Source organism: Onychomys torridus, chromosome 10 (assembly GCF_903995425.1).
Source record: "Onychomys torridus chromosome 10, mOncTor1.1, whole genome shotgun sequence".
NCBI lineage: Eukaryota > Metazoa > Chordata > Mammalia > Rodentia > Cricetidae > Onychomys > Onychomys torridus.
This window is the reverse complement of record NC_050452.1, coordinates 33,799,507-33,822,563: the sequence shown is the minus strand read 5'-3', so window position 1 is coordinate 33,822,563 and position 23,057 is coordinate 33,799,507. Positions and strand designations below refer to the sequence as shown.

General features: G+C 41.3%; 1 protein-coding gene across 2 annotated transcripts in view; it reads left to right on the top strand.

Annotated features, from left to right (window-relative positions):
• Cep135 (centrosomal protein 135) overlaps positions 1-23,057 on the top strand; it is a 62,137-nt gene that overhangs the window by 3,629 nt on the left and 35,451 nt on the right. For both annotated transcript variants that reach the window (XM_036201193.1, XM_036201194.1), the window contains exons 3-11: positions 805-995; positions 1,804-1,971; positions 2,932-3,073; positions 5,263-5,347; positions 10,278-10,406; positions 12,046-12,261; positions 15,368-15,433; positions 19,541-19,679; positions 20,982-21,205. In XM_036201193.1, coding sequence (XP_036057086.1) covers positions 805-995; positions 1,804-1,971; positions 2,932-3,073; positions 5,263-5,347; positions 10,278-10,406; positions 12,046-12,261; positions 15,368-15,433; positions 19,541-19,679; positions 20,982-21,205 — 1,360 coding nt within the window. The remainder of the gene's footprint in view (positions 1-804; positions 996-1,803; positions 1,972-2,931; positions 3,074-5,262; positions 5,348-10,277; positions 10,407-12,045; positions 12,262-15,367; positions 15,434-19,540; positions 19,680-20,981; positions 21,206-23,057) is intronic.

Sequence of the window (23,057 nt, the reverse complement as noted above, 5' to 3'; positions counted from 1 at the left end):
TCTCAGTTCACTACTTCCTTTGCTGTCGTGGGTCCTCCCTCCCCATCCTCCCTCCCCGCCCTCGCCCTTGTCCTCACCGTCCTGCTCTCCGTACTGTGTGGGACAGCCACATCGCTGCATTTTCCAGTCACTGTCATCTTGTTTTTGTCCCATCATTGCGAACTTCACAAGATACGATCACTTACAGTTGCTGTAGATTGCTCATATCGTAAGCACAGAATGTGTGGTTCATCGTGTGCTATGTGTGTTCGATAATGGTTCTTCATTAATAAGTGCATTCTGTGTGTGTGTGTTTTCTCCTCACTAAACATGTAGTGAGTGACTGTTCTTAGAGGTAAGAGCGTGATTCTGGTTTGCTGTCTTCCTGGAAGTAGCGACAGCAATCAGTACATATTTACTCAATGAAAAGCCAGTTTCACGGGTTCCACAGACCCCGAGAATGAGCAAGAGGGGAACTTGAACAGTGACTTGACGTGGTAACTCATTTTGTTGGGAGCCCAAATCGGATGTTGCTAAACAATGGGATTTTTAAACTGAAGGTAAAAATATCATTGAAAGTGCTTTCAGAACTGGGGAAGAAAACAACAATTTGATGTGTTTGTATTTTATAACTTATAGTTAGCTTGTTTTGAGAAACTTTTGAGGACCTTTTGATACCTTGAAAGACTCTAACTGCTCATTCTTCTTGTAAATTTGATATTACTTAGCGTTAACATTATATTTAAGCCTTTGAAGAAATTGAAGTGACTGGAAGACTAATAGAGTGTTTCCTTGCATTTGCGGTTTTTCTAACTTCAACTCCAGCGATCTGGTCCACACGACAGAAAGCTTGCGACAGTGCAGGCTGGCCTCGACCAAGGCCGAGAAGGAAAGTGCCAACTTCGACTTTGTTTTGGAACCTTATAAACTTGAGAATGCAAGACTGAGCAGGGAGAATAATGAGTTGTATCTGGAGTTAATGAAGCTGAGAGAATACTCAGACCAGCACATTAAAGGTACGTGACACACTGATGATTTTGTAAACTGCAGGATTCCTGTCCTCTTTGTTTTATTAGTGGAAAAGGCGAAAGTCTCCTTTTAAAATCCTTTATGAAGAAACTGGTAGTCCCACTAGTCGCTCCCTAAATACAGGAAGATGTATTGAAGAATGCTTGAGAGTGGAAATAAGTGTGCAGTCTATAGCCACGACAGTCCTCACTATATGTGGATTATGGTTCTGGTTTGAAATTGGTATGAAGAATAGTAACTGGCGGAATGGAAGCCTCTTCATGAAGCGGCTGTTGTTTGTCGTACTGAGAAGGAAGGAATAGGTGAAAGCCGTGCCACACTTGTTAGACAGTGTTGAGCCAGTCAGTAGGTTGCGAAGGTAAAGAGTAATTATTTGGTATCTTTTTTTTTCTTTTTCCGAGACAGGGTTTCTCTGCGTAGCTTTGCACCTTTCCTGGAACTCACTTTGTAGTCTAGGCTGTCCTTGAACTCACAGAGATCCGCCTGGCTCTGCCTCCCGAGTGCTGGGATTAAAGGCGTGCGCCACCACCGCCCGGCTTGGTATCTTACTATAAACTTTATACTCAATAATTCTTTAGCTTAAAGTTGACTTACTGGATCAAAGCCATGGTACACATGAGTCATATACAATAAAATAAAGTTGCTTTTTGTGATTAGCGGCTTATGTGCAGATGTGTTAGCGGTAGGAAGTGCATTTGGCTTCATCCACCTGTAAGGCACAGGTGGCACCTCTCAGCTTGGTATGGATGTCTCCATGTTTAAAGTTATCTGTCTATCATCTTTCCCACTTTTAAGAGTTGAAAACTGCATTGAAAAAGTGCTCACATGAGACAGCTGATCTGAAATTTCTGAACAACCAGTACGTCCATAAGCTCAGACTCCTAGAGAAAGAGAGCAAAGCGAAGAATGAGAAAATCCAACAACTTCAAGAAAAGAATCTACAGGCTGTAGTACAAACTCCCGGTGAGTCTTCTCCACCCCAAACCCAGTTGGCTGGCGAGCTCCTGAAGACGGACTGGCCTGTGTTTCTTTTTCATGAGAATCTATTCATTTAAAAAATGCATCTCTAATATTTCCAGCTGCTGAAAAAAGTAATTGGGTTATAAGTTTTATACAACCCCAAGATCAATCAATCTATTTAAAAACATTCCTGCCACCGACAAAGATAATTAGAGAGGTGTTGAGTACTCATTCAGATTATAGTATGACTGGATTACAGGTGACGTCCTATTATATTTTAGTTATGCTCTTTGGAGTTTCAATTATGTGCTCTTTGTATGTTTGTGCATATGTAGGAATGTGTGCGTGTGCACATGTAGACCAGAAGTCAACTTCTGATTCCTTCCTCTGTTGCTTTCCACCTGACTGTTTTGAGACAAGGTTTCTCACTGAACTTTGAGCTTGCCTATTAGGCTGTATCTACCTGTCTCTACCTCTCAAGTGCTGGGATTACAGGCATGGCACCACAACTGAATTTTTTTTCCTGGTTTCTGGGGATGGAACTCAGATCCTCATGCTTGAATGACAAGCACATTACCTGTTGAGCAATCTCCCAGGCTCCAGTTATCTGTTCATAAGCATGTGTAGTTTAGTTCTTACTGCCGGCCTTCCTCTGACAGTTGTCTGATGGTGATATTTTAGCTCATGACATTGACCACTGCAGCACACTCAGATTTTAATCCTGCCGAAATCTAGTCTAGGCAAGGGATAGTTTAAACCTGTGTGCGTATGCCAAGCCTGCAGGCATAGAAAACTTGTTTTATAGCCTTATTAAATGTTTGAGAAATACATTGCTCAGTCAGAGATCGGGATGAATATTTACAGATGAGCCCACTGTATAATAGAAGGTTGATCTGTGCTGTTCAGTACTTAGAAAAGTGTTCTGTTCTCCTTGAATTGTAAGATGTACATCTGCATTCTTAGGTGGCAAGAAAAGAAACATTGCGTTTAGGCGCCAGAGGATGCAAATTGATGAACCAGCCCCACCCTCTGAGGTCAGTTCGTACCCAGTTCCTCAGCCAGAGGACCCATACATTGCGGACCTCCTGCAAGTAGCTGATAACAGGTTTGTTACATACTTCTTTGCTGAGTTGGGGATGGTGGAAGTATGCATAGTGTGCTCAGGGACCTGAGTTCAATCGTCATCATCTTCTTCAGCTGCATCTTTGTTTGTAACTAGTCTTTTTCTGTCCTGCCAGCCAGCTTCCAAATAATGACAAAGAGCCTTCTTACTAATTATGAAAACTCGTCTCTAGCCTTCCTAACTAGCTCTTAAAACTTAAATTAACCCATGTATATCAATCTGCATTCTATCATGTGGCATTACCTGTCTTCCATCTTGCGCCTTCTGTTTCCTCTCCATGTTTCCAGGCTGTTCTCAGGAGCCTCCATCACCTCCTACTCCTCTCTCTGCCCGAAGTCCCACCTATAACCTCTTGTTTAGCTATTGGCCAGTCAGCTCTTTATTAAACCATTCACAGCAATATATCTTCACACAGTGTACAGCTATCCCACAACATTTGTTGGCTTGTTTGATCACTAGCTGCATTGTAAGGTGTTTAGTGGGAAGGTTTGGGCTTGTTAATTGTTCCTTTTGTTGTTGTTGTTTTGTTTTGTTATTTTTGTTTTGTTTTTTGAGACAGGGTTTCTCTGTGTAGCTGTGCACCTTTCCTAGAACTCACCTGGTAGTCCAGCTTGGCCTCGAATTCACAGAGATCTACCTGCCTCTGCCTCCCAAGTGCTGGGCTTAAAGGCGGGTGCCACCACCACCTGGCTTTTCTACTTGTTTAAAAACTCTGTCTTCAAATAAGGCATGCATCTAAGGTTCTGCCCATACTTGCTGTACCGTAACTTATTGCTGTTAGGAACCTATTTCAAATAGAGTCACTTTGACATTCAGTTCCATCTAAGTAGGTTAACTTTTACTGGAATCTTTACTGCTTCAGACTTCTAGCAAAATGCCAGCTGGACATGAATAGATTGCTATCTTGATCTGAAATCCTTCTCTCATGCATTCTTTAGCCCTATATTTATATTTCCTTATATAAATCAGAGTCAGACCCAAATTCCATTTAATTAACTGTTCCTTAGGCCTCTAGGGAAAGCCTTGAGCACGTGCCCTGAGATTGTCAGAGTAAGGTCATGCTGCTACTTGGAAATGCATGCAGTCCAGATGTCACTGAGAGAGTGATGGGGCTTTAAGGGCAAGAGACAAGCTCCAGGGACACTGTGGGGTGTGTGGGGAGCCAGTGCAGGTGAGGACTTGTGGCTCATGTGGAGAATACAGAGGTTTCAGCCGCTCGTAACATCTAAAAGAGCATTGGTTGAGGTCTGCTGAAGACACTCCCATCATTTATTCTGTACTAATACTACGTGCTTGTGTTTATGTGTCTCCCTTGACCTTTTGTGGTTTGCTCATCTGTTAAAATTATGGCTAGGCTCCCAGGCAGTAGTATTCAAAGAATTGTTTACATTGTACAAGTGCCATCAGTCTCCCGTGTCTGTCCACATACACTGTTTGCATACAGTCTCCTGCACTGATCTTAGAGTGCTTGCATACATGTTCTTATCCTTAGATCAGTAGAGACTTTTGCCTTCAATAAGTGTTGGGGTGAGCTCTCTGCAACCTACTTATTGCAGCTCACAGAAAATTTCTCTTTAAAGCAGACCCACTTCAGGTTTTTCCCATCAAAAGTAGGTTATGCCATATTGAGACTGTGGAATCCATGTGGAGTTCAGATGGTTTGGACGAAGTCTTGATTCTGTTAGAGCTTACAGGTTTTCGGAAAAGCAGGCTTTGCTGGGGTCCCTTAGAAAATAGCTGTCTGCTCAGTTTTCTCCTCTCCAGAAATATAAAGTAGTTTAGTAGGCAGCACAGGGTTGGTTAGGGTCAGAAGACACACACTTCTTCCTTGATTCACTTAGTGATGTTGTGAATTTTGATCTAGACCTTGAGTTTCCAATACCTCAGAGTTGCTTGAAGGACCCAACAGAACAGTGAGGTGATATAATGCATGATGAGTCTGAGGTTCAAATCACTTGCCTCTCAATTTTGGTATCTTCTTCTATAAAATTAGCTCTCCAAGGTGATGTACTGTATTTATTCTGAGGCTCTAGTACACTTCAGCACAGAACTGCATCTCCCTCCCCACCCCCCAAAGCCGGAAGTGGGGTTTTATGCAACAACAATCACTTTCGTGTTTGTTTTTTAACCAAAGTGGTCACATATGCTGACATTGGTTCTACATGTTTCAGGATTCAGGAACTCCAGGAAGAAGTCCACCAGCTGCAGGAGAAGTTAGCGCTGATGGAAACCGGAGTGAGAAATTACAGCAAGCAGGTAGGAGGTTGCTTGTTTGTGTGTCTGCCTTGAGATGTGTGTGCTCTGATCATGGGTACAATTGTCTGATCCTTGATATTACAGATTCCTAGTTTTAATGCAGCTTTTATCTTTTTCAAAAAGCTTGTTAGTCGAGTTAGTAGGAAGAGTAGCTCTAGACTACTTGTTCCATTCCCTTCATCATTCACTGAGGTGAGCAGTAATTTTAGTTTTCTTTTATTTAAAGTATCTATTTCCCTGAATTAAAAAAAAATTGCCCCAAATAAAAATTGTGTGTTACTGTGTTCATCTCAAGAATAATTTTATTTAAGTATGACAACATACTTTCATAATTATACTTAAATGTTTTATATTTGTTAAGAGGGCCAACTAGGTGGTTCAGCAGGCAGAGGTGCATGTCACCAGGCCTGACCACATGAGTTTGATCTCTAGGACCCATACGGTGGAGGGAGAGAACCGACTCCTGAAAGTTGTCCTCTGACATCCATTTATTACACACACACACACACACACACACTATAAATAAATATTTTTTAAAAAAACACAGAAGAAAAATAATTGTTTTATTATTTTTCTATTCATTTCTTTTTCACTGAATAGAAACCTTTGACTGTTCCTCTTCTGGGTTGGTATGTCTCCGTGTGGCTCCTCTGGAAGCATTTCTGCAGTGTGACAGTTTCCTGAGGAGCAGGGGCTCAGCAGGTGCCTGAGATCATAACCACAGCACTTGTGCTCCAGCCCTGTGTGCTGGCCTCTGGCTTGAACAGCACCTTTCTTTCCCTCATGTACATGGCTGTATTTGTTTTTGCATGATCTGTACATGTAACTCTATATGTACCTAATATGTTGGTAAACTCCTAGTTTGTAAAGTACTTTGAAAATTATTTGGATTAGAAAGGAGTTAAAGGAAGTTCTAATATTGTCAAACCAAAAAAACAAAAACAATGAAACAAACAAACAAACAAAACCCCCAAACCCCCAAACCTCCTTTATGAAGATACTAAAGCATTGCTTCTCAACCTGTGAGTCATAACCCACTTGGGATCAGTGACACTCCCACAGGGTCACATAGCAAATATCCTGCATGTCAGATATTTACAACAACAAAACAGTAGCAAAATTACAGTTAAGAGTTAGCAACAAAAGTAATATATAGTTCCACATGAGGAACTATAAAGGTAGCAGCAGCATCAGGAAGGTTGAGAACCACTGTACTAAAAAGTATCAAATTTTTATACTGGGGTGTGGTTTAGGGGTAAGGAACTTGCCTAGCATTAGGCACTGGATTCAATTCTTAGCATAGCAGAAAAAGGAAAAAAAAAAAACCACCACAAATTGAATATCATTGTTATTTTTCAGTTTATAGCCACATTTTCCCAAGTACTTTATGAACAGAAACTGCCCAAACCTTGCTGCCTCTGAGGTGGCTGACGTGTTTGGAGGACATTGCTTGGCCGTTCTGATTACAGTACTGTTGACTGTTCATCCATCTTAGCTGAGTCCTCTCTGTTACTGATTCCTCTTTTGCTTGCGTTTGTTTCTCTCAGAACATATTTCGGGCTGTGCGGACTGGGGTCAGCTCAGTGGGAGGCACTTACCCAGCGTGCTCACAGCCCGGAACTGAAAGCAATGAGAGCAGCCCATTGGTTATTCCCTTCCTCCTCTGACCATCTGTCCCCACGTTCTCTGGGCATTGCCTTGTTTCAGCTTCCTGTTTTTACCTTTAAGTAGTAATATCTGTACTCAAGGTCTCCTAAGACTTAACGGACAGGGTGTTGTTAGCAGTACTTTCTCCTCGGGACCTCCAGCTCACAAATAATGACACAGAAACTTATTATTAATTGTGAATGCTTGGCCTTAGCTTAGGCTTATTCCTAACTAGTCCTTGTAACTTCAATTAACCCATATTTTTAAAATCTACATTATGGCATGTGGTTTATTACCTCATCTCTGTATTACCCATCCTGCTTCCTCTACATTTGGCTGGCAACTCTGCCTTTCTTCTTCCCAGAGTCCTCTCTGCCTAGAAGTCCCACCTATACCTCCTGCCTAGCTATTGGGCATTCAGCTTTTTATTACACCAGTCATAGCAATACACCTTTACACAGGGTACACATATCCCACAACATTCCCCCTTTTTGTCTAAATAAAAAGGAAAGATTTTAACTCTAATATAGTAAAATTATATACATTAAGAATCGTTAACAAGGAAAAATTAAATTTACAATGTCAAATCCATTTCTATTTGGCAAATTTGGAGGAATTACTCTATTATCTCTTATCTTGATGAGTCCAAAGTTTTATATCTAAACCATTTTCTATCCTAATTTGTATTACCATTCTAAAAATATCTTTTTAGATTTTAAAACATCTTTTTAGATAAATGACTTAAGCTTTAATGTTTCTCAACCTTATAAACTTCACATCTCTTTTGTAAGTTTCTTTATTGAATTTAGTAACAAGGAAAACTGTATAACTATCTACTTTTCAGCCCCATCAAAGACCCCAGAAAGACATAATATTCCCTTGAGTAAAAAGGAAGTACAGAGCAAGCAACTTCTAAAACTACAGAAATGACAGACATCTGGCTGCCTGACAGCCATCCAAGGTTCCTCTGCAACATTGGGACATCCATCTTCGGCCTACAGGCCTAGAATATATGACAGACTTTTTTGTGAAGCAGGAATTTTGAAGGACTGTCCCACCTTGTCTTGGCAAAGTTTCGCAGTCACTTTCTTTTGTGTCCTGCTTGTCCAATTTGGACAGCATACTGTCAGCAGTCAAGGTAAGGGCAGTTTTTTGCTCAGTGACTAGCTTTGACACAAAGAAAGCAAACACCATATGGAGGTTCTTGGATGCCCTTCATCCTTTTTTGAAATAAATTGGTGCTGTCAGGAACAGATGTGTCTTGCTGTCATGAAATGCTTTATGTTATCAAAACATCTTAAATGCCATATACTGTAGGTCTCTGAAATATTTGGAGACCACCTGTCTATCTAAAATATATCTCTGACCTTGAAAACATACCCAACATAACTACAAGTGTGATTGTAATAGGTGACTAACTACTAACATGCGTTTCTTTATTATCTTAAAAAGTTTGTAATAATAACTTTCAAGGACTAGAAATTCATGTTACATTGTTAACTGAGCTGCATAGGAACTAAAAGTTTGTAATAATAACTTTCAAGGACTAGAAATTCATGTTACATTGTTAACTGAGCTGCATAGGAACTAAAAGTTTGTAATAATAACTTTCAAGGACTAGAAATTCATGTTACATTGTTAACTGAGCTGCATAGGAACTAAAACTTAAACAAGAGTACAAACATATAGACAGTATAATGAAAATAACCTTAAATTTGCATCAACATACAAAAATCCAACCAATGTAAAATATTTAAGACTAGTATTTGCTTTTTTAGTTCAAAAGGAGATTCAGTAATCCACCCTTTATTCTATCATTTCTATATCCCCTTTTCTTTCTAGAACAAGATCCCTGAATCTAATCTCCTTTGTTTAGCTTTCTCCCTGACCATGACCGACAACTTGTAACCAACCCTCCTAAACAATGATAAATAACCACATTCCATTAAGTGACCAAAAACCATCCACCCTACCTCTTGGTAGTGTGGGCTTCGTGTTCTCTAGCCTGCTTCCTGTTGTCTGGGGGGTGACAGCATCTCCAGAGATCCCTGAGAAATCTGGGACAATGGTCAGTTTGGGAGAGCTATATTATTTTTTGTTTAGTCTCTGTGTGTTAGGAAAGTGTAGAGCTTATCTGAAGTCTTGGCTTGATAGTCTGTGAGGCTGGACCATCTCAGCTAGCAGCTTTGAAGCTGTTCTGGACACAGAATTTTGAGAAAACTGCAACAGAGGCATTCTGAGAGGGTGGATCACTGGGCTACAGGATTGTTTTATTTAGTTCAATGCTCAATTCTTCACACTTCTGTCCAGGGATGAGCTTCCTGGCATGTTAGAGTCCAGTCATGCTGAACCATCTCTGTTGCCTCTGATATTTCCCATGGTTTTGTGCATTGGTATCACTGTCTGGAACACCTCATTTTTTGGATACAGCATTGTTATAGCCTTTATGGACATCCTGTATTAACAAGGTCTTTGGTGACTTCATAGGCACAGGATGCAGAGTGGGCCACTTCATCCCTTCAAGTGTTGGTGCAGTCATGGACCATCTCATTCCCTCTTCTGTTGAAGACTGTTATCTGGCAACTGTTGGGGTGCCTGCTAGTACTCCCTGTTATGTTCTCTGTTCCTGGAAGTCAGAGTCTGTTGTTTTAATCATCCTTGTATAGCTCAGTGTGTGTTCAGTAATTGTTGAATTGAATCTTCGTTTTTTTTTTTTTTCTATTTTTGGGGAAAACAAAAGTGTGTGTGTGTGTGTGTGTGTGTGTGTGTGTGTGTGTACACGCATTTTTCCAATTCTTGCATGTACATTGGTGTCGAGTTATGGTTAATGGTCATCTTTTGGTGATATGTGAATAATAATTAAATTCACCCCATTTCATATCCTTTTTAATGTTGAATTTGATAGTAACTCAGTTTTTAGTGTTTTCCTTCCCTCATTCTGACAAGCACTGAAGTATGTCAGCATTAGTCCAGTCCTTGAACATGTGTATAATCTACCAAGACATTTCTCTTCATATTAAACACTTGCCTAATTTTAGAGGAGAGAAAAAAAAAAACCTCAAAAATTCAACTAGAACTAATTCCATAGAAGCACTAGTAAGAGCTGTGTTGATACTGTTAACATTGGTATGTGCTGTGTTTTCACACATGTGTGGATTCCAGTATAAATGGTAGCTGCTCGCATGCATTGTTGGGATATAAGGAAGTATCTAAATGAAAGTGCAGGGTGAAGGATTTCTTCACAACCAGTTTGATCAACAGAAATTACAATTTATGTCCTCAGATTGAACTAAGAGAACGAGAAATTAAACGGCTGTCACTTGCTTTGGATGGTGGTCGTTCCCCTGATGTCCTGTCTCTGGAGACTAGAAATAAAACCAACGAAAAGCTTATTGCCCACTTAAATATTCAGGTAATGGCTGTTAGGATTGTTTTTTAAGCATATAAAAATCTGAGGTTTTTTATAATTTTCTGTGGGTTTATAAAAGTGACAGACTTGTTCACTAAAGTATTATTTCTAAGGAAGTTTTTGTTTGTTTTCTTCTTTTTGAGACAGGGTCTCACTATATAGCCTTGGCTGGCCTAAAACCCTCTATGTAGACCAGGCTGGCCTTGAACTCACAGAGATCCATCTGCCTTTGCCTCCAAAGTGCTGGGATTAAAGGTGTTCACCGCTAGCCTGGCTCTGGGGAGTGTCTGATGGAGCAGAAATAAAGGGTAGCTCTGAGAAATCAGGATATTAATAAGGTAGCAGTAAGGTTGGTCTAGTGTTCCAAACTTAAAGGAAGACCATAAACCTTGGGCAGGGCCCTCAGTTTGTTCTTTAGTCTCATGAATGAGTGAGACATGGTAATACACTACTCTAATCTTGCACTTGGGAGGGAGAGAGGCAGGAAGATCAGTTTATGGCCAGCCTCAGCCCCATAGTCAAGATTAACTTGGATTACATGAGACCCTATCTTAAAAGAACAAAACAACAACAAAATATATAAATAGGGAGAGAAAACTGAGAAGGGGTATTTTAAAATATACTAACAAAGTTTATCTTTGTGCGTTGGGAATTCTTGATGGCTCTGTACTTTTAAAAACTTAATGATTATTTTATTCTGTAAAAGATGATTTTAAGACATACATATGATTATATATACTATATGTTATAGAGTATACATACTGTCTATATGTTATATGATTCACAATATTACTTTATACTTTACATACATATTATATATAGCATATATTAACATGTAATGTATTATTGGTATATTAATGGGGTGAGAATATAGTTTGGTAGTAAAAGGCTTGTGTAACATGCAAGTCCCAAGTCCAGTCCTCAGCACTGCCAAGAAATAGTAACAAAGCATGCAGCCTGTGTGTGCTTGCACCAAGCTGTGACCAGAAGATAAAGCAGCAGATGAGCTCTTTAAGGTGTGACACATGAACTTGGAAGTTTAGATATGCTGGGCTGTCTGTGTGTAGCCATGTGGAGTGTGTTCAAATACACTGTCCAATGGAAACGTGAATCCAGACAGGTAAAATACATTATCATTGTAAACAATGTATTTATCCCAATATATCCAGAACTTCATTTCAGCATGTAATAGTTTTACATTCCTAAAACAACAACAAAACCCCAGAACTTGGAAGCCTCATGCACTTTACTTTTATAGTAAAGTTTAGACCCACCGTACTTCAGGTGCTCAGCAGCTGCATCTAGATGCTAGGGGCTGCTATATTGGGCAGCACAAGCTAGTGCCATTGTTACAGTCTTGTCATATTTTAGAGCTCTGTTGGGAACAAGTTCGCACAAATTTCTTATCCTTCTCTTCTCTGTTTGAAAAATCAAAGCCAGTGGACATATATTTTCACTAAGGTATACATTGTCAGTTTGGCAAAAAAAAAAAATAGTATTTAGAATTACACATAAAAAAGACAGCTGGATTTAACTGCAGGATCTTTTCAATACAGTGTTTAGAACTTTAGGTTGAAAGTTCAGAGTATCAGATAATTTTCCGTTTGTAGACTTTATCACTGCACTTGCATGTTGGATACAGGTTGACTTCCTTCAGCAAGCAAATAAAGAACTGGAGAAGCACATTCAGGAGCTCACGGAGACCAAGGAGACGGTGACAAGCGAGGTCGTGAACCTGAGTAACCGAAATGAGAAGCTCTGCCAGGAGCTGACCGAAATCGACCAGCTTGCACAGCAGATGGAAAGGCATAAAGAGGAAGTGCTGGAGACCGCGGACAAGGAGCTCGGGGAGGCAAAGGTGACACTGCGTCTGAGCTGGGGGATCTCACTCGGGATAGTCAGTAGTTGGGATAGTCGTGCTCAGCTTTGGGGTTTGCTCAGTGGGGGCGTGGCTCTGTGTTTAATAATCCAAGGTTTTCTTAAATGCTGTTCTCACCTTTAAAAGGTGGCCTTTGCCCTAGTTGGTTTAGTTTTCCTGAATCTGTGCCTAGAGTAAATGTCCACACCCGGTCCTGATTTCCTCTGTGGCCTCCATCCTTGTCATCTTATCTCTGAAGTTTGTCCTCTTGTCAGACTTAGCTCCAGAATCCTTGAAAGATTATTTTTGCATGTGAGTATATGTTTATATCATGTTGTGTGTATGTGTGTTCACGTGTATAGGCATGTGTATATGCATTGGTGAACATGTGTATGGAGGCCTGAAGGTGATGTTGGCTGTCTGCCTCAGTCACTGCTCCTTTATTTATTGAGGCAGGGTTTGTTCCTGAACCCAGAGCTGGCTGTGTCTAGCTTGTGAGCTTGCCCACGGATCCCAGCTCTGACTCCTTAGTGCTGGGATGAGAGGTGGTTGCCATGCCTGCCCGGATTTCATAGGGGTTCTTGGGTCATATCCGAACTCGGGTCATTAAGTTTGTGCAGTTCATGTGTTCTCCACTGAGACATCTCCCCAGCCCTTAAAGGGATTTTGTAAATGTTTTCCTTACAGACTTTATAGTTGGCAGCTACCATTGGTCATCTTTCCACTGAGAACATACACAGGGTGAAATGTCTTGTTTATAATATAATATTGCTTTCTTACAAGTCTGACTGTTATTTACAGTGCGGCAGCCAGTGCGTCCAAGTGACCTTTTTTCCTTAAAGTCTCACAAAATTGTACCCATTTTAACATTTTATACTTGGTGTCTTTTTATGATCAGTATCATACTGGCCTAGAATAAAAACATGTGGCCTGGCGGAGGTGGCTCACGCCTTTGATCCCAGCACTCGGGAGGCAGAGGCAGGCGGATCTCTGTGAGTTCGAGGCCAGCCTGGTTTACAGAGTGAGTTCCAGGAAAGGTGTAAAACTGCTCAGAGAAACCCTGTCTCGAAAAAACAAACAAACAAAAAACAAAAACAAAACAAAAAAGTGTGAATTTCTTTTTTTAATTCCGTGGCTGTAAGGATCACTGTTACAATCTTCCTCCTCATGGCATTATCATTCCCATTGTTAGTAATCACTAGGTCAAAATGGCAGGTATTTCACAGTGCTGACAATATTTGAAATGCATCTCAATGAAATGGAATGGGAGAAAAATAAAGCCTTCAACCAGCCCCAGCCTAACCTTCATGATCTTTGTATCTGATGCTTCAAAAGGTTTTTCTTTTTAATCTTGAAAAAGTGTTCTTATAAAACATGAATGAGATTTGTTTGAAGCAGTGTGCTAAAAGCAGTTGTGAAAGGGAGAGAGAGAATAGAGAACTCACACACACCTAGACCACAAGTAGGCTCTCAGTCATCTTTGAGGAGCACTGTATGTAAATTGACTAACTAGATGCCGCTCTTTAAAAGCCGTGTGCAAGGAGGTAGAACTCAGCGATAGAGTGCTTGCCTAGTGTGGCCACATGCCTGGGCTCCATCTCCAGCACCACCGAAGAAAACAAAACTGGTTTTACCCATAGCTTGATAGCATCTCTGGGAACTCTTCCTGCCAAGAGTAGACAGGACCCAGTGTGAAGACCATTGTTTGTATCACTGCATTCGTGTTAGGCATTGCTAACCCCATCGTTGGTGAACCAGAAGGAAACTATATCAACATAAGACAACTATCAGTAAGATATCAATAAGCCCACAGCAAACATACCCAATGCTGAAAGACTAAAATCTTTTCCTCTAGAATCAGGGACAAGTCTAGGATCCTTTTATTATTTCTGCTTAGCATAGTCCGGAGTCAGAAGTGATGACGCATGCTTAGATGTCCCAGCATTCGCAGGGAGGCTGAAGCAGGAAGGTTGTGTTCTAGGTTAATCTGGGATACATCGTGAAACTGTATCTTAATAAAACTAAATTAAACATAGTACTGGAAGACCTTCTCAGCAATTAGATACAAAAATAAAACAGAAAAGTTAAGGGCATACAATTTTCAAAGAAAGAATAAAAAAATCTTTGTTCATATGTGATATGACCTTAATTGTGGAAATCCAAAGATTTGCACACAATGAAATAGAATAAACAAGTTCAACAAAATTGCATCTTAAACACACATACACATACACCAGGTACAATTCTGTATAGTAAGAATAAAAAAAAAGCAACAAATTAATTAATCCCACTTGCAGACACATCAAAAAGAACTAACTTAAGCAGTGAGGTGAAAGCTTCAGACATGCTAGAACACTAATGGAAATAAAGGATGTGTGAGTGGAGAAGCATCCTGTGTGCACTCGTTAGGAGACGGTCTGTGAGTACAGCTCAAGTCCTGTCAGCTTTTGCAAACGTGGGAAATAGTCCTGAAGTGTGTGTGGACTCTCACGGGACCCTGCCTAGCTAAACGAACAGTCTGGAAAGAAGACGTGGGTTAGGGTGTGACCCAGTTCGCAGAGTGCTTGCCCCACATGCGTGAGGCCCTGGGGAAAGATGTGAGAGTATGCAATTCTTCTGGTGTTGATTCTGCCTTTCTGGTTTTAGTGTATTACTGCACTCTCTCTCTTCCCTCTCTTCTCTGCTCCTTTTTGTACATGAACATGGCTCCTCATGGCCTGTTGACAGGGCCCTCAGATGTCAACTTGTTGCAACCAGAGGTTGCTGCTGGGTCACAGTGTTTCAGTGGCATTCTGCTCTCTCAGTTGTAATGAAAGATCCAGGTTGGGAAAAGCAGGCCGAGAGCAGTGACGAGGGTGGTTAGGAAAGGACCACCCTCACTTCCCAAAGCTAAGGCCTCAGAAGAGAACGTTGAAGTGGTTTTCTGCTTGACAAGTGAGTCCACACAGGCATTCAGTGTTAAACAGAACACTTTATCTTGATTTCACTCTCTAGTCATTGAAGCTGAGTGTTAGGCTAGAGTCCCAGACCTTACTGATAGAGTGCAGACCAGCTGATCTTACCTTTAGGGTCTTAGATGCTCACCTAATAGGCTTTTTATTCCTAGAAAGAGATTAAAAGAAACCTCTGTGAAATGCGGAACCTTGAGGAAAAACTGTCAAAACTTCATGTGGTAAGTTGATCCCACACTCGCCAGTGTTTTCAGCATGGAATTGATGCCTGATTTTGTAAGTCTGTTGAGAAACAATGTGTTAGGATAATAGTCTGGTTTTTTTTAGTGGACTGTGTTGTTTTGGCACAGTCACAGAATGCCATCACTGCTAATCCCAGAACATTATCATTCTGTAAAGAAACCTTATTCCCATCAGCAGTCACCCCATTACCTTCTGTTAGCCCCTGACAGCCGCTCACCTGCCTTCAGGTTCTGGAGTTCTCATTCTGACTATTTTGTATAGATGGGTTATGTAATGTGTGATCTTTTGCATCAGGCTTCTTTTCCTTAGTGTGTTTTCAAGGTTTGTGAGGTCATAGCATGAGTGGGAACTCCATTCCTTCCTATAGCTGAGTGACAAGTGTTTCACAGTATGGTTATGCAGTTTCATAGTTTTATCATTCTCTAATCTTCCATAGCACGGGATTATAGATAAGACTGAAAATCTGCGACCCTGTAGGAATTCTATATTTCTCTTAACTACTTTATGGCTTGGCAGTTTACTAGCAACAGGAAGATTAAGAACTGGTATTTATTTGTTGACTGTTATTAGAAGTACTCATTTTTCTTTTAATTGCTTTGTTTGGTGTAATTCAAGCCATTTTCCTAGTCATAATGCTTGTCCCTGTAGCTTTTGGTGAGAAAGACAGGCTTCATTTCCTAGAGACCCCTGATACAGGGACGCATTGTGGAACTAGGAGAATGCCTTACAGGCTAAAACTGGCGGTCACTCAGAGGTGAAGGGCTCTCTGCCTTGTGGTAGCCTGCTACGTTGGAAGGGTTCCTGTAAGGTTAGAAGCAAAGACCAACAGTAACTTGCATCTCTTCATTATGTATAGTCTATGCTGCTGTATTCTGGTGACATGCTGTTTCTATGGTATGGTAGCCTGCACTCACTCTTTGTGGATTTTTGTACACACAGTATGAAGAGCAGAACACATGATAGTGGCTTCATGATTGACTTTCAGGGAAAAGAGGTTATTTGGACTCACTGGCTGCATTTGAAATAATAGCAGGACTTGTAAGAGATGAATATTATAAACAAGAAACTTCACTCTGTGCATCTCTGAAGCAGTATGCTAAAGGCATTTTGAAAGGGGAAGTGAGAGTAGAGAACTCACACATACCTGTGTGTGCGAGAGGGTTTGCTGCTGTTCACTATTGTCTGCACACTGTGAGTGCAGAGAATGATTGACAGTGCTTGTCTCAGATCCGTGGTCGAGTCTCTGTAATGTCGGCTGACACTGTCAACAGTTTGTACGTTTCCTGTCAGTTTTGTATTTTGTGTATTTCTGAGATAATAATGATATTGATAGCCAGTGTCCACTACACACTTGCCATGGCAGAAGCAGTGACTCTGTCACTGGGTCTGCACTGCTGCACTCTTTAAACACGGGCGTTAATATTGTGTTGTGCACATCCATATTCATTTAGAGAGAAGTAGGACGATGTGCTAAACAAATGAGGAGCAAATAAACTGTAAAGTTCTGCCTTCCACAAAGAGTTAGTATGGGAGTCATGGTATGGTTGGTTTGTGTGGGGCTTTTTTGTTTGTTTGTTTGTTTGTTTGTTTGTTTATTTATGCTTTCTTTTAATTTTTTATGTGCAACATATATTTTAATCGTATTTTTCTCCCCTAGCTTCTCTCAAGTCCTCCCTCCCTACTAAACATTCATCTCTCTCTCTCTCTCTCTCTCTCTCTCTCTCTCTCTCTCTCTCTCTCTCTCTCCATCCCTCCCTCCAAAGCAAAACAAAAGCAAATGTCAAAACAAATGAAAACCCAGGAAGACAAAAAGAATACCAAAACAAAGCAAACAGTGCACGCAAAAACCAGAGTCCGATTTGTCTGGCCAACTGGGCACGGGGCCTGCCCTGGTTAACATACAAAGTAGCACTCCACTGGAGGATACTGATCTTTCCCAGCAGGGATCGATTGCAGTTAGCTTCTTGGCTAGGCATACGAGACTGTCCATTTTCCCTTCTGGCCGTGAACCTGTGCAGGCCCTGTGTGTGCTGCCACAGTCTCGGAGTTCATTTGTGCGTCAGCACTGCTGTGTGGCCGTTTCCTTATGGCATCCGCCACCCCTGGCTCTCACAGTCTTTCTGGATACTCTTCCACATGGATCCCTGAGCCTTGAGAGGAGGGCTTAATAAAGACATCCCGTTTAGAACTGAGTGTGCCAGACTCAATCTTTGCACATTGTCCAATTATGGGTCTCAGTGTTAGTTCCCATCTTCTATAAGAAGAAACTTCTCTAATGAGGGGTAAGTGTGGCAATGATCAGAGTCCCAGCCCAGTGTACAGAGGTAGAGGGCTGTTCTTTTATTATTATTATTATTATTATTATTATTAAATTGTTTTATTTTATACCACAGTTTCCTCTCCCTCCTCTTCTCCTATCCCCTCCCCCACCTCCTTTACACCCTGTTTCCCATCCACTCCTCAGAAAGGTTAAGGCCTCCCATGGGAGTCAATAAAGCATGGCATACCAAATTGAGGCAGGACCAAGTGCCTCCCCGCTGCATCAAGGCTGAGCGAGGCATCCCACTATAGGGAATAGGTTCCAAAAAGCCAACTCATGTGCTAGGGACAGATCCTGCACCCACTGCTAGGAGCCGCAAACAGACCAAGCTACTGAACTACCACCCACATGCAGAGGGCTTAGGTTGGTCCCATGCAGGTTCCCTAGCTGTAGGTCTAGAGTCTATGGGCTCCCATGAGCTCAGGTCAGCTGTCTCTGTGGGTTTTCCCATTATGATCTTGACCTCCACCCCTTGCTCATATAGTCCTTCCTCCCTCTCTTCAGCTGGACTCCTGGAGCTCGGCCCAGTGCTTGGCTGTGGATCTCTGCATCTGCTTCCATCAGTTACTGGATGATGGCTCTCTGATGACAATTGGAATAGTCACCAGTCTGACTACAGGAGAGGGCCAATTCAGACACCCTGTCCACTATTGCTAGGAGTTTTAGCTGGGGTCATCCTTGTGGATTCCTTGGGAGTTTCCCTGGCATCAGGTTTCTGCCTAACCCCATAATGGCCCCCTCTCTCAAGAGATCTCTTTCATTGCTCTCCATCTCCATCCCTCTTCCAATTCAACCATCTCAATACCTCATGCTTCCAACCCCCATCCCCTCCCTCTACCCCACCCCCATGCCCAGTTCACTCAGGAGATCTCATCTATTTCACCTTCCCAGGGCAACCCATGCATCCCTCTTAGGGTCCTCCTTGTTACCTAGTTTCTCTGGGGCTGTGGATTTTAGCCTGGATATCCTTTGCTTTACATCAAATATCCACTTATGAATGAGTACATACCATGTTTGTCTTTCGGGGTCTGAGTTGCTTCACTCAGGATGATATTTTCTAGTTCCATTCATCTGCCTGAAAATTTCATGATGTGATCATTTTTCTCTTCTGAGTAGTACTCCATTGTGTATATGTACCACATTTTCTTTATCCATTCTTTGGTTAAGGGGTGTTTAGGTTGTTTCCAAGTTCTGGCTATTATGAATAATGCTGCTATGAGCATAGTTGAACATGTGTCTTTGTGGTATGATTGGGCATCTTTTGGGTATATGCCCAAGTGTGGTATCACTGGGTCTTTAGGTAGATTGACTCCCAATTTTCAGTGTTTTTGATCTTATCTCAAAGTCATTTTGATTTGCATTTCCCTGATGACTAAGGATTTTGAGCAATTCCTTAAATGCCTTTCAGCCATTTGAGATTCTTCTTTTGAGAATTCTCTGTTTAGATCTGAACCTCATTTTTTAATTGGATTGTTTGGTATTTTGCTGTCTAGTTTCTTGAGTTCTTTATATATTTTGGCTGACATTTTTGTCTTATTCATTATGTCCTTTGGAAGACTGGTCTTTTATGGTGCATTTTGTCACAATTGAAGTGATTAAAAGTATGTGCATGTCCACACACACATACACACACATGTATATATGAATTGCTGTTATATAGGTATAATCATACATATGCTTACAAAAGTACCCATTTTATCTATAAGTACTATAAATATTTAATAAAGCTATTAGAATACTTAATTATAGAATTACTATTTTGCAGGAATTAGACTTATGCCATAAGGAAAAGGAGAGACTAAATGATGAACTCCTTCTAAAATCAGACCTGGAAACTGTTGTTCATCAGCTTGAGCAAGAAAAGCACAGACTTAGCAAAAAATTGGAGAATTTTGCAGTCACAGGTAAGATGCTAAATGTAGGTTAAAAAAAGTTATTTCGCTCTCTTTATGTTGTTATTAGTAGATGATCTTTCGTGCATTTGTTTACTATGTGCTGAGCACTTGCTGTGAACCGGAAGTGGTGCTGGGCAGTGTGGACATGATAGGAAGCCCTCCCTGTGTTTGACTGGCTGGCACAGGGGGCTGCTTGAATGTCTTGCAATGGAAGTGTCTTCTTTAAGGTGGACTGAGAAGACAATTCTGAAATGGCGGGAATGGAAGTACAGAGTCTTTTTAAGGAATGCCGTTATATTGCCTTACAATCCACGCTTGTGTGTTTGATTACCCTTTATTCTGCAGCTCCTCACTCCATTCCAGGAGGCTTCTCTCCCTCCCTCCCCAGCAGAACTGCCCTTCCAACCTGTTGAGACATGATGCTGAGTGCAGCCAGTGCCCTTCTCTCGTTAGCTAGTTACTTTTTAACATTTCCCACAGTTGCTCATTCCTTCTCACCCTCCTACTTTCTTCTGACCTCTCTGGTCATTCCTTCTCGGGATGAAACGGCCAGTTCGTAAGTTTTCTAATATCATGGATTAGCCAGTTGCATCTAGTACATTCCATCTGAATGAAGAGGAAGATGTGTGGGATGCATCATGAAAATGAGTCTTATGTCAGTGTATGGGTCAGCTCGACAGGCTGAGCTCTGTGAAGTTGCTAGTATTTGTTTGTTTTAGACCATGAAAAAGTAACTTTTATGGTAAAAACTAAGCATTGTGAGCTGGATTGTTTATAGTGGTATATCCCTACAGTCCCAGGCACTTGACAGGCACAAGGCCCTTTTGAGCACAGGAGTTTGAGTCAATCTATACATCTTATTTCAAAAATAAACAGTAGAAAACTAATAATTGTTTATTCCAATAATTGTGCTTATTGGAAGAAAACAGTGGGTTCTTTTGGTTTCTTTGTGCATGTTTTAAATTCAAGTTCAGTGAACTATGCCCCTGCTGGGTTGCTTACAGGTACATTTGCTTACAGTGCTCTTTTAGGGTCTCTAGGAATCCCTACTTGGAAATGCATTGCTTTCTTTTATAGTACTAAGCAGTGTCCAGCTGTGATAACGTCACAGAGGTGACCTTCATTTGTGGACAGTCGTTACTGTTAATGTTTTGCTTTTGTGTTCTTCCCATTTACTTGATATGTCTGATCCTTGTGGTTGACACGTAGAACCACTCAGGATTGCTAGTAGTTTTCGTTCTGTAAATTACTGATTTACTTGACTGATTCACATTGTATACACAATGTTATCTTAACCACTTTAATTTGCAGAAAGAGAACTGACTTTGGAAGTTGAAAGGATGAGGCTAGAACATGGGATAACACGTCGTGATAAATCACCTTCTCGTTTAGACACATTCCTGAAAGGCATAGAGGAGGAGCGAGACTATTATAAGAAAGAGCTGGAGAAACTCCAGCATGTCATCCAGCGAAAAACTTGTTCTGTCAATTACTATGCCCGGGAAAAAAATCCAATATTCAAATGCTCAGAAAAGGTAATACTTTTCCTAGGAGTTATCAAAAGGGTGTGTGTGTGTGTGTAACCTTTTTACTTTATTGCTGTATTAAGTGCAATGCAATTTATACATGTTTTCAAAAGTCCTAATCTTGATTTTTGTTTTTTCCATAACTTGTGGGAAACCTTGCTTAACCAGGAAAACTCCCCAACAATAAAGGACGACATTTTGATTCCTATAAACTTAGGCTGACTAGCTGAGTCATGTAAAGGCCTGTAGGCTTTCAGAAACTAGAGCTCCGAGGCTCATAGTGCTGTCCATTGCCGTTCTTTGCTGGCTCTCCGTTCTGTGCCAGCTGACTTCCCTCTGCTAACAGGGCAGCTCTGTCCTCAGGGCCCACAGCAAGCCTTTCTGTCATTCCCAGCTTCACTGGGCGAGTTAGGAGTGTCATCACTTTCAGTGCCTGGTTCACAGTGCCAGGAAAAAGCTGCAGGCATGGTGGGTGACTGTGAGTAAGCCCATGAGGAGAAGGAGTGTGTGAGAGATAGTTGTGAGCATGGAGACCTGGGGAGTGCATTTTCCATGTAAAATTAGGTATTTTAGCCTGTGTAGAAGTACTTTGTTAGCAGAAAACAAAGGCCTCTCTTGATCTCGATTTGGTACCGGCTGTGGCTGCCAGCTTCCTGCTTGATGGTAAGTTGTTAGTACGTTTCTTGGAATTACAGTAACTCATTTTTAATATCAGTGATCTTCATTACCCCAGCCTCACTGAGCTTCTCTTGTGTTTGGTGGGAGCATTTCCCCTTTAACCTTACGTTGAATTTGAGGACAGCACGAAGCTTTGGAACTGGAAGCTTGATGCAGGTTCCAGCTTCTTGCACCAGCTTATGATAGACCTTGGAGAAGCTGCCTTCATGCAGCCCTGATTCCTCATGTGCAGATCCAGAAAAATAACTATGCTTTCTTATAAAGATCGAACGAGATCATTGACATAAGGGTTCTCTGGCATAGTGTCTAGTTCCCAAGTAGGAAACCGTTTGTTTCTTTATTGCTTACTGATTTAAAGAAGCTCCAATCTGTGTGATTAAGTTCAGTAGATATATACTGTCTTCTATGAATGAGGCATGTACTGTAGAGATAATGGCGATGGTTCCTAGCCCAGTGTGGTGGCTTACATCTCTAATCCCAGTACTGTGGGAGAGGCACATTCAAGGCCACAAAGCGAGTTCCAGGGCAGCCAGGGCTATATAGGGAGATCCTGTCTCAAATAAGGAAAAGGAAGAAAAGGATGCCAGGCGGTGGTGGCACACGCCTTTAATCCCAGGACTCAGGAGGCAGAGACAAGTAGATCTATGAGTTCGAGGCCAGCCTGGTCTACAGAGCTATACAGAGAAACCCATCTTGAAAAACCAAAAAATAAATAAATATAAATAAATAAAGGAAAGAAAAGAAGACAGGTAGTTCCTAATGTCGCCCCTTCAGTACTGCTTGTTAATGGTTGAGGATAATGGAGTGGAGAAAGGGCGTTAATCAGCATACATTGCATAAATAGTAGAGGAAACATTACATACAAGATGCATTTACGGAAAAGTGTAGCATTCCCCGAGGAGACAAGCCAGGAAATATTCAGATCCCGTACCAAGTACCGAACACAAAGCGACAGGAACAGGAGCTTCCTATGTCTCTCACAGAAATTCAGTGTAGTGACATGATTAAAAACACCATGTGAATTTGCGGGGTGTATCTGCCATTGAGCTGCATCCCTGACTGCTAAATAACTTTTAAGTTCTCATGTATATTAAGTGCTAATGAAGATTGTACAGGAGCAATTCCGAACACTAGAGGGTTTCGTACATGTGAATTATGTGGAGAATCTGGGGGTTCCTTGTAG